The sequence below is a fragment of the Chiloscyllium punctatum genome, chromosome 11 (genome assembly GCF_047496795.1).
Source record: "Chiloscyllium punctatum isolate Juve2018m chromosome 11, sChiPun1.3, whole genome shotgun sequence".
Lineage (NCBI taxonomy): Eukaryota > Metazoa > Chordata > Chondrichthyes > Orectolobiformes > Hemiscylliidae > Chiloscyllium > Chiloscyllium punctatum.
In genome coordinates, this window is record NC_092749.1 from 106,796,489 (window position 1) to 106,812,286 (window position 15,798).

Below are 15,798 nucleotides of genomic sequence, written 5' to 3' on the forward strand. Positions count from 1 at the left end.
TAGGGGAAGAGGAGGTTGGAGAGTCGGGTGGGGGGAGAGGAAGTTGGAGAGTGGGGTGGGGGAGGAGAGGTTGGACAGTGGGGTGGGGGAGAGGAGGTTGGAGAGTGGGGTGGGGGAGAGGAAGTTGGAGAGTGGGGTGGGGGAGGAGAGGTTGGACAGTGGGGTGGGGGAGAGGAGGTTGGAGAGTGGCGATGGTGGAAGGGGAGGCTGGAGAGTGGGGATAGGGGAAGAGGAGGTTGGAGAGTCGGGTGGGGGGAGAGGAAGTTGGAGAGTGGGGTGGGGGAGGAGAGGTTGGACAGTGGGGTGGGGGAGAGGAGGTTGGAGAGTGGCGATGGTGGAAGGGGAGGCTGGAGAGTGGGAATAGGGGAAGAGGAGGTTGGAGAGTCGGGTGGGGGGAGAGGAAGTTGGAGAGTGGGGTGGGGGAGGAGAGGTTGGACAGTGGGGTGGGGGAGAGGAGGTTGGAGAGTAGCGATGGTGGAAGGGGAGGCTGGAGAGTGGGGATAGGGGAAGGGGAGGTTGGAGAGTGGGGATAGGGGAAGGGGAGGTTGGAGAGTGGGGTGGGGGGAGAGGAGGTTGGAGAGTGGGGTGGGGGAGGAGAGGTTGGAGAGTGGGGTGGGGGGAGAGGAGGTTGGACAGTGGCGATAGTGGAAGGAGAGGTTGGAGAGTGGGAATAGGGGAAGGGGAAGTTGGAGAGTGGGGTGGGGGGAGAGGAGGTTGGAGAGTGGGGTGGGGGGAGGGGAGGTTGGACAGTGAGGTGGGAGGAGAGGAGGCTGAAGAACAAGGTGGGGCAAAATGGCAAGCAGTGACCAGTGGGGTACCGCAGGGATCAGTGCTGGGACTGCAGCTTGTTACAATATATATTAATGATATAGAAGATGGTATTAGTAATAACATTAGCAAATTTGCTGATGATACTAAGCTGGGTGGCAGGGTGAAATGTGAGGAGGATGTTAGGAGATTACAGGGTGACCTGGACAGGTTAGGTGAGTGGTCAGATGCATGGCAGATGCAGTTTAATGTGGATAAATGTATGATTATCCACTTTGGTGGCAAGAACAGGAAGGCAGATTACTACCTAAATGGAATCAATTTAGGTAAAGGGGCAGTACAAAGAAATCTAGGTGTTCTTGTCCACCAGTCAATGAAGGTAAGCATGCAGGTACAGCAGGTAGTGAAGAAGGCTAATAGCATGCTGGCCTTCATAACAAGAGGGGTTGAGTATAGAAGCAAAGAGGTTCTTCTGCAGCTGTACAGGGCCTTGGTGAGACCACACTTGGAGTATTGTGTGCAATTCTGGTCTTCAAATTTGAGGAAAGACATTCTGGCTGTTGAGGGAGTGCAGCGTAGGTTCACGAGGTCAATTTCTGGAACGGCGGGATTACCTTACGCTGAAAGACTGGAGCGACTGGGCTTGTATACCCTTGATTTAGAAGACTGAGAGGGGATCTGGTTGAGACATATAAGATTATTAAAGGATTGGACACTCTGGAGGCAGGAAACATGTTTCCGCTGATGAGTGAGTCCCGAACCAGAGGACACAGCTTAAAAATACGGGGTAGACTATTTAGGACAGAGATGAGGAGAAACATCTTCACCCAGAGAGTGGTGGCTGTGTGGAATGCTCTGCCCCAGAGGGCAGTGGAGGCCCAGTCTCTGGATTCATTTAAGAAAGAGTTGGGTAGAGCTCTCAAGGATAGTGGAATCAAGGGCTATGGAGATAAGGCAGGAACAGGATACTGATTAAGGATGATCAGCTATGATCATAATGAATGGTGGTGCAGGCTCGAAGGGCAGAATGGCCTACTCCTGCACCTATTGTCTATTGTCAAACGAAAGGTTCAACAAGGGAGGCTGCCATGTCCACCACGACAGAGCTAAAGTCAGTACCAATGGTGCCTCGTCGTCATGCTAACAGGGTGGAAGAGATGCCTGGGTCCCGAACAATTCAGATCTCCCAGCAGCAGGAACGGCTGACAGCAAATCCTCTCATCCTGTCATAGTGACATGTCAAAATTGGCAATATTTACCCTGAGAAATATACAATGTGCACCACTCAGGAAGGCCATATTCAACTTTCAATCCAACCCATGCATCATCTGAATCTCAGACATTACCATTCTTTCACTGTTGCTGAGTCTAATTCCTGCAGCACCCTTCCGAACAGCACTGTCCACACTCTTAACCCCCGACAACTGCAGCAGTTCAAGAAGGAGGCTCAGAGCCATCTTCTGAAGGGCAACTCGGGAAAATAAACACCAGCCCAGACAGTGAAGCTCACATCTCTGAGTAAATCCAAAAAGGTGCCTGATCTGACTGTGGCCTATGTTCCTTGTTCTGACCAAGTCCTGACAACTCCTGATGACCTAAGTCGAGAGTGTGATGCTGGAAAAGCAGAGCAAGTCAGGCAGTATCTGAGGAGCAGGAGAATCGACGTTTTGGGCAAAAGCCTTTCATCAGGAATGAATGCCTGACCTGCTGCGCTTTTCCAGCACCACACTCTCGATTCTAATCTCCAGCATCTGCAGTCCTCGCTGTTGCCTGGTTGATTTTAACTCCTAGGAGGAGAAAGTGAGGACTGCAGACGCTGGAGATCAGAGCTGAAAATGTGTTGCTGGAAAAGCGCAGCAGGTCAGGCAGCATCCAAGGAGCAGGAGAATCGACGTTTCGGGCATGTGCCCTTCTCCTGATGACCAACCAATCAATAATCGATCCATCTCTACCCCAAACACCCTCAGTGACTCTCCTGGTATTCCCTGGGGAAGAGATGTTCAAAGACTCATGATTTTCTTCAGGAAACAAATTCCCCTTCTTCAATGGAAGAACCTTCTTTTTAAATCATGTCCCCTCATCCTGGCCTCAGACTCTGCTGCCAGTAAATTTCCCAAGTGTGATGTCCTCCATAGCAATGGAGATTTAATAGAATTGAATCCTCTGTATTCCTGATGAAGGGCTTTTTCCCAAAACGTTGATTTTACTGCTCCTCGGATGCTGTCCTGAACTGCTATTCTTTTCCAGCACCACTCTAATCTAGACTCTCCTCTGTTTCAGATCAGTGTCTACAATTCTGTTGTGAAAGGTTTATCCTTTAGAAGTGGGGATTTCAATTCTAAATTAGAACAAAGGTTCAAAACTCTTGGAAAGTAAGGCAGGTTGGAGAGTGGGGTGGGGGAGCACTTAGGGGCCAGCGACCATAATTCTATTAGTTCTAAAATAGTGATGGAAAAAGATAGAACAGATCTAAAAGTTGAAATTCTAAATTGGAGAAAGACCAATTTTGACGGTATTAGGCAAGAACTTTCAAAAGCTGATTGGGAACAAATGTTCACAGGTAAAGGGATGGCTGGAACATGGGAAGCCTTCAGAAATGTGATAACGAGAGACCATAGACAGTATATTCCTGCTCGGATGAAAGGAAAGGCTGGTAGGTATAGGGAATGCTGGATGACTAAAGAAGCTGAGGGTTTGGTTAAGAAAAAGAAGGAAGCATATGTCAGCTATAGACAGGATAGATCGAGTGAATCTTTAGAAGAGTACAAAGGCAGTAGGAGTATACTTAAGAGGGAAATCAGGAGGGAAAAAAAGGGGGCATGAAATAGCTTTGGCAAATAGTGTTAAGGAGAATCCAAAGAGTTTTTGCAAATACATTAAGGACAAAAGATAAATAGGGACTGAATTGGGCCCCTCAAAGATCAGCAAGGCGGCCTTTGTGTGGAGCCATAAGAGATGAGGAAGACGCTAAACGAGTATTTTGCATCAGTGTTTGCTGTGGAAAAGGACATGGAAGATATAGAATGTAGGGAAATAGATGATGACATCTTGAAATATGTCCATATTATAGAGGAGGAAGTGCTGGATGTTTTTAAACACAAAAAAGTGGATAAATCTCCAGGACCTGACCAGGTGTACCCTAGAATTCTGTGGGAAGCGAGGGAAGTGATTGTTGGGCCTCTTGCTGAGATATTTGTATCATCGATAGTCACAGGTGAGGTACGGAATATTGGAGGTTGGCTTACGTGATGCCACTGTTTAAGAAGGGTGGTAAGGACAAGCCAAGGAACTATGGACCAGTGAGTCTGATGTCGGTGGTGGGCAAGGTGTTGGAGGGAATCCTGAGGGATAGGATGTGCATTTATTTGGAAAGGCAAGGACTGATTCGGGATAGTCAACATGGCTTTGAATGTGGGAAATCATACCTCATAAACTTGATTGGGTTTTTTGAAGAAGTAACAAAGAAGATTGCTGAGGGCAGAGTGGTAGACCTGATCTACATGGATTTCAGTAAGGCATTCGACAAGGTTCCCCATGGGAGACTGGTTAGCAAGGTTAGATCGCATGGACTACAAGGAGAACTAGCCATTTGGATACAGAACTGGCTCAAAGGTAGAAGACAGAGGGTGGTGGTGGAGGGTTGTTTTTCAAACTGGAGGCCTGTGCCCAGTGGAGTGCCACAAGAATCGGTGCTGGGTCCTCTACTTTTTGTCATTCGCATAAATGATTTGGATGTGACCATAAAAGGTATAGTTAGTAAGTTTGCAGATGACACTAAAATTGGAGGTGTTGTGGACAGCGAAGAGGGTTACCTCAGATTACAACAGGATCTTGATCAGATGGGCCAATGGGCTGATGAGTGGCAGATGGAGTTCAATTTAGCTTAATGTGAGGTGCTGCAATTTGGTAAAGTAAATCTTAGCAGGACTTATACACTTAATGGTAAGGTCTTGGGCAGTGTTGTTGAACAAAGAGACCTTGGAGTGCAGGTTCATAGCTCCTTGAAAATGGAATCGCAGGTAGATAGGATAGTGAAGAAGGTGTTTGGTATGCTTTCCTTTATTGGTCAGAGTATTGAGTACAGGAGTTGGGTGGTTATGTTGTGGCCGTACGGGACATTGGTTAGGTCACCTTTGGAATATTGCATGCAGTTTTAGTCTCCTTCCTATCGGAAAGATGTTGTGAAACTTGAAAGAGTTCAGAAAAGATTTACAAAGATGTTGTCAGGGTTGGAGGATTTGAGCTACAGGGAGAGGCTGAATAGGCTGGGGCTGTTTTCCCTGGAGCGTTGGAGGCTGAGGGCTAACCTTACAGAGGTTTATAAAATCATGAGGGACATGGATAGGATAAATAGACCAAGTCTTTTCCCTCGAATAAGGGAGTCTAGAACTAGAGGGCATCTGTTTAGGGTGAGTGGGGAAAGATATAAAAGAGACCGAAGGGGCAACTTTTCCACTCAGAGAGTGGTACATGTATGGAATGAGCTGCCAGAGGAAGTGGTGGAAACTCGTGCAATTGCAACATTTAAAAGATATCTGGATGGGTGAATGGTTGGCACGGTGGCACAGTGGTTAGCACTGCTGCCTCACAGCGCCAGAGACCCGGATTGAATTCCTGCCTCAGGCAACTGTCTGTGTGGAGTTTGCACATCCTCCCTGTGTCTGCATGGGATTCCTCCCACCGTCCAAAAATGTGCAGTTTAGGTGAATTGGCCATGCTAAATTGCCCATAGTGTTAGGTGAAGGGGTAAATGTAGGGGAATGGGTCTGGGTGGGTTGCTCTTCAGAGGGTCGGTGTGGACTTGTTGGGCCGAAGGGCCTGTTTCCACAATCTAAGTAATCTAATAGGAAGGATTTGGAGGGATATGGGAAGGTGCTGGCAGGTGGGACTAGGTTGAGTTGGGATATCTGGTCGGCATGGACAGGTTGGACCGAAGAGCCTGTTTCCATGCTGTACCTCTCTATGACTCTATAAGAAACAGGAGCAAGCTTGGGTCATTTGGCACCTCAAGCCTGCTCTCCCATTCGGTAAGATTGCAACTTGTAATCGACTTCAACTCCATTTTCCGAACAATTCTCAATTGTTTACACGGTGAGTTTCCACAATAAATGCTGCTGTAAACATACAAACAAAATCAAGGTAATTGGACGTCCTTACGTTCACAATATTTTCATTCATATATCATGAACCTCTCTAACTTCAATTAATGTTGACCCTGCTAATGTTGATCTTGCTTTGTGCACTTCTTGTGCAGTGTAACCTAGTATGCTTCGCTCTGTCTAAGCACCCTATGGTCTGTACGTCCTTGTTTGTTCTGATCTGCTCACAAAACAAAACATTCACTGCACGTAGGTACATGTGACTCCAATAAATCAAATCAAATCATTAATAGATTTTGAGTTTCAACGTTTACTAAAAGCATGACTTACATTTGATATAGCCAATTCCTTTGAGTTATGTTCTGTCGGATAGTTGCGATGCAATATATCTTTAAGGGGGGGGATCTTCTTGTATCATAGCCTAAGGCTTTGCCATGTAAAGGTCTCAGCCTCCATCTTACTAAGTCCACTTGCAGCATGACTCACTAAGAGAAGCGTGCTCCTGTTGACATCTGGAGTGCTTAGCTTGAGTCTTGCATTTGAGATTCTAATACATGTAGGTGTCAGGAGCTGTCATACTGAACACTTCAGTACTGCATCACCAAAGTCCCATTCTTATGTTCTGGGAGCTAATGCAAGTGTCAGCTCACTAGGTATGAATACTCTGCTGAAGGACAAAATCTGTTCTTTGTATTGACGGGAGATCATGAGAAGCATTTATAAAGGAATTATTTCTGGAAACCACGTCATACCACACATAATTCATTGTTGCAAAAGATTTGAAATGTTTGAGCCCCAGCTCAGATGTAATGTTCAATGACACACTCAGTAACATCATGACGATGGGTATCAGCCACACAACCGGCATTAATCAGTTCCGAATTAAAACTTTGTTGCTGGATGTTCGGAAGTTAAGCTTGTGACTTTCTTCTGTCGCCCTCAGCAGCCTGTCAGCTCATATTTCTCGACCAATACTGTGACTGGCTCACAAGCTTATGAAATTTCCTCATGGGGTCAGGGCATAGTTTTTTTATTCTGTAACTAATTCTCAAGATCTGGGAGCAAGGTGAGCATTTATGGTCTTTCCTGAGTTGCCCACAAGGAGGTGTTAGTGAGCTGCCTTCCTGCATCTCTACAGACCATGTGACACAGAAGTACCCATGCATTGTCCCAGTGAAGAACGATTCCAAGGTTTACTCAAGGAGCAAAGACTGAGGATCAAATTACGGATTTCCTGGCCTGCGTGACTGAGTCCATAGGTTATTACATTTAATTCCTGATAAACTATGAAAGAGGAATCTGTGCCTAAGAAATGCATCAATGCTCCTTCGGCAGCACCTTCAAACCTACAACTGCTACCATCTCGAAGGACAATGACAGCAGATGCAGGGAACACCACCACCTGCAGGTTTCCCTCCAAGCCAATCCCCATCCTGACTTAGACATATATAGCCGTTCCTTCACTGTGGTTGGGTCAAAATCCTGGAACTCCCTCCCCAACAGCATTGTGTGGGTCAAACCACAGCAAATGGACTGCAGTGGTTCAAGAAGGCAGCTCAACAACATCTTCAACAACAACATTGTTGAGGACAGAGCGGTAGATGTGATCTATATGGACTTCAGTAAGGCGTTCGACAAGGTTCCCCATGGGAGAACTGGTTAGCAAGGTTAGATCTCATGGAATACAGGGAGAACTAGTATTCTCAAAGGTAGAAGACAGAGGGTGGTGGTGGAGGGTTGCTTTTCAGACTGGAGGCCTGTGACCAGTGGAGTGCCACAAGGATCGGTGCTGGGTCCACTACTTTTCATCATTTATGTAAATGATTTGGATGCGAGCATAAGAGATGCAGATGCAGGGAACACCACCACCTGCAGATTTCCCTCTAAGCCAATCTTAGTAAGTTTGCAGATGACACCAAAATTGGAGGTGTAGTGGACAGCGAAGAGGGTTACCTCAGATTACAACAGGATCGGGACCAGATGGGCCAATGGGCTGAGAAGTGGCAGATGGAGTTTAATTTAGATAAATGCGAGGTGCTGCATTTTGGGCAAGCAAATCTTAGCAGGATTTATACACTTAATGATAAGGTCCCAGGGAGTGTTGCTGAACAAAGAGACCTTGGAGTGCAGGTTCATAGCTCCTTGAAAGTGGAGTCACAGGTAGATAGGATAGTGAAGAAGGTGTTTGGTATGCTTTCCTTTATTGGTCAGAGTATTGAGTACAGAAGTTGGGAGGTCATGTTGCGGCTGTACAAGACATTGGTTAGGCCACTGTTGGAATATAGCGTGCAATTCTGGTCTCCTTCCTATCGGAAAGATGTTGCAAAACTTGAAAGGGTTCAGAAAAGATTTTCAAGGATGTTGCCAGGGTTGGAGGATCTGAGCTATAGGGAGAGGCTGAACAGGCTGGGGCTGTTTTCCCTGGAGCGTCGGAGGCTGAGGGCTGACCTTATTGAGGTTTACAAAATTATGAGGGGCATGGATAGGATAGATAGACAAAGTCTTTTCCCTGGGGTGAGGGGAGTCCAGAACTAGAGGGCATAGGTTTAGGATGAGAGGGGAAAGATAAAAGAGACCTGAGCGACATGCTTTTCACACAGAGGGTGGTACGTGTATGGAATGAGCTGCCAGAGGATGTGGTGGAGGCTGGTACAATTGCAACATTTAAGAGGCATTTGGATGGGTATATGAATAGGAAGGGTTTGGAGGGATATGGGCCGGGTTCTGGCAGGTGGGACTAGATTGGGTTGGGATATCTGGTCGGCATGGACTGGTTGGACTGGAGGGTCTGTTTCCATGCTGTACATCTCTATGTCTCTATGACTCTTCTCAGGGGCAACTAGAGAGAGGCAATAAATGCTGGTCCAGCCAATGAAAATCACATCCTTTGAATGAATTTGGAAAGAAATTCCTGCCTTTTCTCACCCGTCCTGTGTGGTCTATTTTTATTTGTGATCAGTTAATGCACTCAATGACCAGTCTGTTGAATCAATCGATCGCTGATGAATGAGGAGCAATACCTTACAGTTATTAAAGGTTCTTCTGCAATGATGGATGGATGTAAACTTGATAGCACTAAGTGTTAGAGCTGCATTCGATATTGATTCCCTGCCTTTCCCCAGAGGGTTAGATTGTTGGACACCAAAGTCAACCAGCATGGATTTTACACAGTTGGCTGAATTTTAAGTGTAGAATTTTTCAGCTCTCCTGTGTCCTGCCAAATGAACTGGAAGGGAAATTGTTTCAGTGTTACCAACATAGTTAAAAATGATGCTGTCTTTATAGAAGAGAAATGATTAAAAAAAAAGCAGGTCTTTTGCCAGAATTTGGGAGGTCATTGCATTATCAACTATTTGAAATTTTTTTTATTCACTTGTGAGAGATGGGCGTCATGCTATGCAACCACTTAATGCCTGTCCCTAGTTGCCCCTTGAGAAGGTGGGGGTGAGCTGCCTTCTTGAACCACTGCAGTCCATGTGCTGTAGGTTGACCCACAATGCCCTTGGGGAGGGAATTGCAGGATTCTGACTCAGTGACATTGAAGGAATGACAATACATTTCCAAGTCAGGATGGTGAGGGGCTTGGAGGGGATCTTGTAGGTGGTGGAATTCCCATGTATCTGCTGCCCTTATCCTTGAAGGTGGTAGTTTTCATGGATTTGGAAGATGCTGTCTGAGGATGTTTGGTGAATTACCCCAGTGCATCCTGTATACAGTACATACTTGTGAGCATTGATGGTGGAGGGTGTGGGTGCTTGTGGATGTGGTGCCAATCACGCAGGCTGCTTTGACCAGCCTTTCTTTACAACTCAAACCTACCACACCCGGCAACATCCTGGTGAACCTCTTCTGAACCCTGTCCAGCTTCATAATACCCTTTCTGAATGAACAGTGCTTGGGATCGGGTATCCCTTCCCATTTGAATTAAAATGTTTCCAAAGTTGAACATTTTCAAGAAGGAATTCGATATAGTTTTCAGAACTGAAGGGATCAAGGGGCATGGGGTGAAAGCGGGAACAAGGTATTGAATTGGATGATCAGCCATGATGAGATTGAATGGCAGAGCAAGCTCGAGGGGCTGAATGGCCTCCTCCTGCTCCTGCTTTCTCGGTTTCTGTGTTTCAACTATTCAGTTTTAATCATCATTCCTGAGGTAACCATGAAGTGTATGTTAGAATATTTAATGCAGCAGTCGGTGGAGAACCGTAAAAATGGAACGAAGAAAGGGAAAGAAGATGGAGGATTGAGAAAGAGAGAAATAAAAGAGAAGGAAAAAGTAACAAGAAAAGCTTTAGAAATAAATGTAAGACTTTTCTTTTGGTATTGTGGCAAAGATATCTCTCACCTTGCCACCATGCCAATGTTAAATAATTGAGGGCATCTATAAGGTGGCACCTTGTGCCAATACTATTTGCAACATCTCCTACCTCACAGCATTCTTCCATGTGTTTATAAATCTGACTCAGAAATGACCAATTCTGGCAGATATCTTTAATAATCAAATTTAATGACGAATGACGAACCTGTGGAGCATATTATACTTGAACCTGGGCCTCCTGGCTTGAGGCAGAGACATTACCACTGCACCACAAAAGTCCTACTATTGACTTTGATAGATATTCTCTAACCAACCTGTTCAGAGATGTTCTGATACATCTTTGGGGCAAGTGGAACTTGAAGTCAAATCTTTAGCCCAGAGGTAGGGACACTACGACTGTACCAAACGCACCCTTCTGTCAACACTGGTACATTGGGGAAATCAGATATATAGGGAAATAAATAATGGTATTGAACAATCAGTGAGGAATTAATGGGTAGCTTTAACTGGTAGCTCCACAGAGGAATTCAATTGTAGTGATTAATTTGGCTATTTACACAAATAATCACTGTAATTGACTGTTCAATCGATGTGCTCACTACTGCATAAAGCACTCACCAGTACTTTAAGCATTTGATTCGTCAACTGCTCAGTCTTCTTCCGAACCCACTGCTTAGAATTATACTTCTCAATGTTGTGTTGTTTTTGTTCTTTCAAATTCAGGCCTGGTAGCTAGGCCACAAAATGGTAGTTGGGAAAGATGAGTGCATCTCCACTCACTCGATCAACAGTGGATACGGTGAGAGCCCCACACCTGAAAGAGACGTCAAATGAAGGGCCTACGGTCTGTTTGAGGCCCCTACAGGTGGACTGGCTTGCCCAATCCAGCACTGACTTTGCTCAGTCAGACCAGGTTTTGGGTCAGCCTTTGACCAAAAAGAAAGACAAGTTTAAAATGTGGTCATCTAACTTTCGAGTCTCCATTGCCTCACTCCAACCCCCGAATCCTGACCTCCCACATCACTGAGAGGAAACAATGGCCTAGTGGTATTATCACTGGACTGTTAATCCAAAGACCCAGATAATGGTCTGTGGACCCAGGTTGGAATCCCACAATGGCAGATGGTGGAATTTGAATTATATTTAAAAATCTGGAATTAAGAGTCTAATAATAACAGTAAATTCATTGTCGATTGTTGTAAGCACCCATCTGGATCACTAAGGTCCTTTAGGGAAGGAAACTGCCATCCTTACCTGGTCTAGACTATGTGTGAATCCAGACCCACCACAATCTGGTTGACTCTCAACTGCCCTTTGGGCAATTAGGGGTGGGCAATAAATGCTGGTCTGGCCAGCAACGCCCTCATCCTGTGAACGAATAAAAAAAACTGACATAAACGGACATCGTGATGATAACAGCACCCTCACCGATTTGCTCTCTCCCTTGCTTCTCCTCCCACTCTCCCTTGCTTCTCCTCCCACAGGAGAAGGATTTTGCATGCCTTTCTCTTTGCCCCACTGTTTTCCTCATTTACCCGCTGTTCGGTTCTTCCTGTCAAGGCATAGTGCTGCATCCTGGTAATCTTTCTTCAGTGCTCAGCTGGTATTTCTGAGGGTAGCAATGCCATAATCTCACTAGAATGTCAGGTCCATCACAAGGCTGCCTCATGGTTAGCTTTCCAGAAGGAAGGAACATTCTTGGGGAAATAGGAACCTTGATCCTCACTCAGGTAAATGTGTACTGTACATGAGCTTATGCTGCCTTTATCCTTTGGTGGGATATAGACATCTCTGAACTGAATTGAATTGAATTGAATTGAGTTGAATTGAGTTTATTATCATGTGTACAGAGGCACAGTGAAAAGCTTTGTCTTGCGAGCTAATCAGACAGATCACAGAGTTAAGTGGCATAGATAGTAAATAATAGGTAAACAGCAGCAAAAACAAAAACTCAGGTGCAGACAAATGTTAAGAGCTTGTGAGTCAATTCAGTATCAGAGGAGCTTCAAATCTGTGAGTTTAGATAAAACATAGTTATTAGCAATTTTTAAAAGTATGCTGTTAAGTTTAAAGAGGGTAGAACGACTGTAGGAAATAGGAAATTTAGATCTGCATGCAGGAGCTCGCAAGGAGTTGACCATATCCAGCGCCATCTTGCATTGTCTTCCCATCCCTAATTGTATTTGAACTGAGTGCCTTGTTAGGCCATGGAGTTAACCACATTAACCTGGGCCAGGTGTGGATGGTAGATTTCCTTCCCCCAAGGGCATCCATGAACCAGATAAATTTCCATAGCAATTAATAGTATCACGGTTACCAAAGCTGACATGTAGGAATTGTGGTCTCCTCTGTATTGGGGAAGTGAAGCTTAAACTGAGTGACCGGTTCACAGAACATCTATAATCTCCCGGCAAGAAGCGAGTCTGAGCTTCCAGTTTCCCACCCCATTTCCCACCATCGTGTTCCCTTGCCAACACCTCTCTCTCTCAGGCTTGCTGTAGTGCAGCTCAGTACAAGCTGTAAGGACAGCTCCTCATTTTCCGCTTTCAATTTTCAATATCGAGTTCAACAAGTTTAGGGTATGAGGCACCTTCTCCCTTGTATTTATCCCACTCACCAGGCTTTGTCATCACAGGGTAGACGAGCAGGAGGCTGGAAGAACACAGCAAACCAGGCAGCATCAGGAGGTGGAGAAGTCAATGTTTTGGGTATAACCCTTCTTCAGGACTCTTTTATCACATAGTTTGCTGTTACACACAACCCACTAATAATCCCCAATTGTAGCTATTGATTCTCCCAAGCTGCTCCTTTGTCTGTCCACATCTTCTACTCTCATAAAAACCAAAAGAACTGCAGATGCTGTCAACCAGAAACAATGCTACTCTTTTAAATTCTCTTACAACTATTGCTCCACACTTCACTACAGCACCTCTTCTTTACACTTACCATTAATCCATCCCTCACTTCCCTAAAACTCTAAAGCTTACAGACTGCACACCAGCCAATCCAGCACTGCATGGAACATCAGAGTGACCCTCCATTCTTTCGGAAGGAGCTGGTCACATTCAAATTGAATTGAATCAACTTTATTGTCACATGCACTTCAATGAAGACAGTGAAACGTTCATAAGGGTAGAGCTCAGACAGATAAGCGAACAGCCACAAACGGCAACGCAATTAATGTTGGTGAGATAACTCCTCAGAGGCCGATATCCTGTCATCAAGTCACCCTTTGTTTACATGACTCTGACCCAGCTAGCTCAGAACCGGCTCCTAGAGCGAGCAGAACCCTTGACACTCCTGCTTGTGTTTTTTTTCTTTTTTATTGCTGCTGCTTGCGAGACAGACATAGTTTAATTTGACTTAAATATGTGCACGTCAAGATTAGGGAATTTTTCCTGCAGACTATTATGATTTGTTCATGCAGGTGAAATAAGAGACCAGTGTCCCGTCACCAAGTCACTGTTTATTTACACATGGAGAGTCGTTGACACTGATCCAGCTCCCTCAGAGCCAGCTCTCAGAGTGAATAGAACCTCTGACACTCCTGTTTATTTCTTTTTTTTTCTGTTTTCTTTTTCTGTTTTTGCTTAATTACCCCCTACATTACCGCCTAACTGCAGTAGGGCTTGTTTTTTTTCCCAGCACCCATGTTGTGTGTGTGCAGGTGTGAGACACAGTGAGGGACACAAGGTGCACGAATCTTTCTTTAATTCCCACCACCAGGAAGAAAGGAAACACCCGAGTGGCCAGTGACAAGCACTGCCCTTCACACCAAAGGGCAATGCTGTGTGATCAAACAGTGAAGGGGAGGGCAGGGGTTAAATCAAAATAGAGTTGGAGGGAAATAATGCACTCCACTCCCCGTGGCGCCCACCTCCCTCTGAACAACTCCAGGGTGTTGGTGGACACCGCGTGCTCCTTCTCCAGAGACACCCGGGCTCTAACGTAACCGTGGAAGAGCGGCAGGCAGTCGGCCCTAACGCCCCCCTCCACGGCCCACTGCCTGGACCTGTTTATGGCCAGTTTGACCAGGCCCAGGAGCAGACCCACAAGGAGATCTTCAGACCTGCCCTCCCTCCTCCATACAGGGTGTCCGAAGATCAGGAGCGTGGGACTGAAGTGCAACCAAAAGCAGAGGACGAGGTTTTTGAGGAAATCAAAAAGGGAACACTCCTGTCTGCCAGGGCTCCCTGATTGGACCAGGTTAACAGGCCCAGTCAGGGAACCCAAATTTTATGAGGCCCACTTGGCTGACCAAGTTTCAATCACTACGGTTGGGGAATCACGAGAGACCAGAATTGCTAAACCAAGTGTGGGTTCTCCAAAGTAAAACAAAATGGGCATATTTAAGAGTGGAGACAAATTCTCTCCCATGGTTATGTTGAACCTGGTTGTTGAATTTTTGACTTGGAGATAAAAATTCAGACCAACTTGATGATGATATTGCCACTTGCATTTCAATGTAAAAACAAGGAGAAAGACTGCCCATTCAGTCTGCTTCGTCATTCGATAAAATCATGGCTGATCTGATTTTAACCTTAACCCTATATTCCTACATTACCACCAATAATCCTTCATCCCCTGGGAACCCAGGGAATTGGCTGAACCTGGTCCAATAAGGGAAATGCTGGGGCATTCTGCATTCAGAGGTAAAGTTTGGTTGAATTGGTGTACCTTTAGAATTTCTCTCTCTTATCTGTTTCCAGGGCACATATCTATCGATGGGTTCAAGAAGTATTTGAGTGGCGATGAGAACGGAGTCATTCCACCAGAGAAATTGGATCTGAGTGAGGATATGACTCAACCCCTGTCGCACTATTTCATCAACTCGTCACATAACACCTACCTCACAGGTAAGAGATCGAGAGAGGTCGGCTTTTCCTAACGCAGGGATGATGGAGCCCCAGAATGACCTTCAGTATCCTTGCACTCATTATTAAACCCCACTACACCCACCATTTAGCTCCTCTTGAAGGTACGGATACTGGGTAATTGGGGATTGAATGACTCATCCATGTCGCAGTGATAGAACCTCTACAGTGTGGAAGCAGGCAATTCAGCCCATCGAGTCCACACTGCCCCTCTGAACAGCATCCCACCCAGACCCATGCCCCTACCCTATTCCTGCATTTCCCATGGCCAATCCACCGAACGAACACATTCCAGAGACCAGGGGACAATTTAGCATGGCAAATCCACCCAACGTGCACATTGGACTGCGGGAGGAAACTGGAGCACCCAGAGGAAACCCCACGCAGACATGGGGAGAATGTGCAAAGTCCACACAGACAGTCAACTGAGGCTGGAATCGAACCTGGGTCCCTGGCATTGTGAGGCAGCAGCGAGCCACCATGCCACTGCATGGGGCAGTTATCTCGGGGTGGGGTCATCTACATCAAAGTTGGGTGACTTAAGAACACTCTATTTGCCAGTATGAACTGCCCAACAGTCATGACCAGGCATCAAAAGAAGCCTTTTTCCAAATCCAGAATCTTGGGAAGACAGTTTATTATTGTCCTGTGATGCTCTTCACTGTACAGATTGCATTTGGTCCATGGCTTGACTTTGGCTTCTCTTAAAGCACGAAATTACTGAAGCACCTTCAGTGGA

The 15,798-nt window shown here is 45.9% G+C and overlaps 1 protein-coding gene across 3 annotated transcripts in view; it reads left to right on the forward strand.

Moving 5' to 3' along the window:
- Positions 1-15,798, forward strand: part of plcb1 (phospholipase C beta 1) — an 834,527-nt gene that overhangs the window by 574,140 nt on the left and 244,589 nt on the right. For all 3 annotated transcript variants that reach the window (XM_072581462.1, XM_072581463.1, XM_072581461.1), the window contains exon 10: positions 14,895-15,041. In XM_072581462.1, the coding sequence (XP_072437563.1) occupies positions 14,895-15,041 (147 nt within the window). The remainder of the gene's footprint in view (positions 1-14,894; positions 15,042-15,798) is intronic.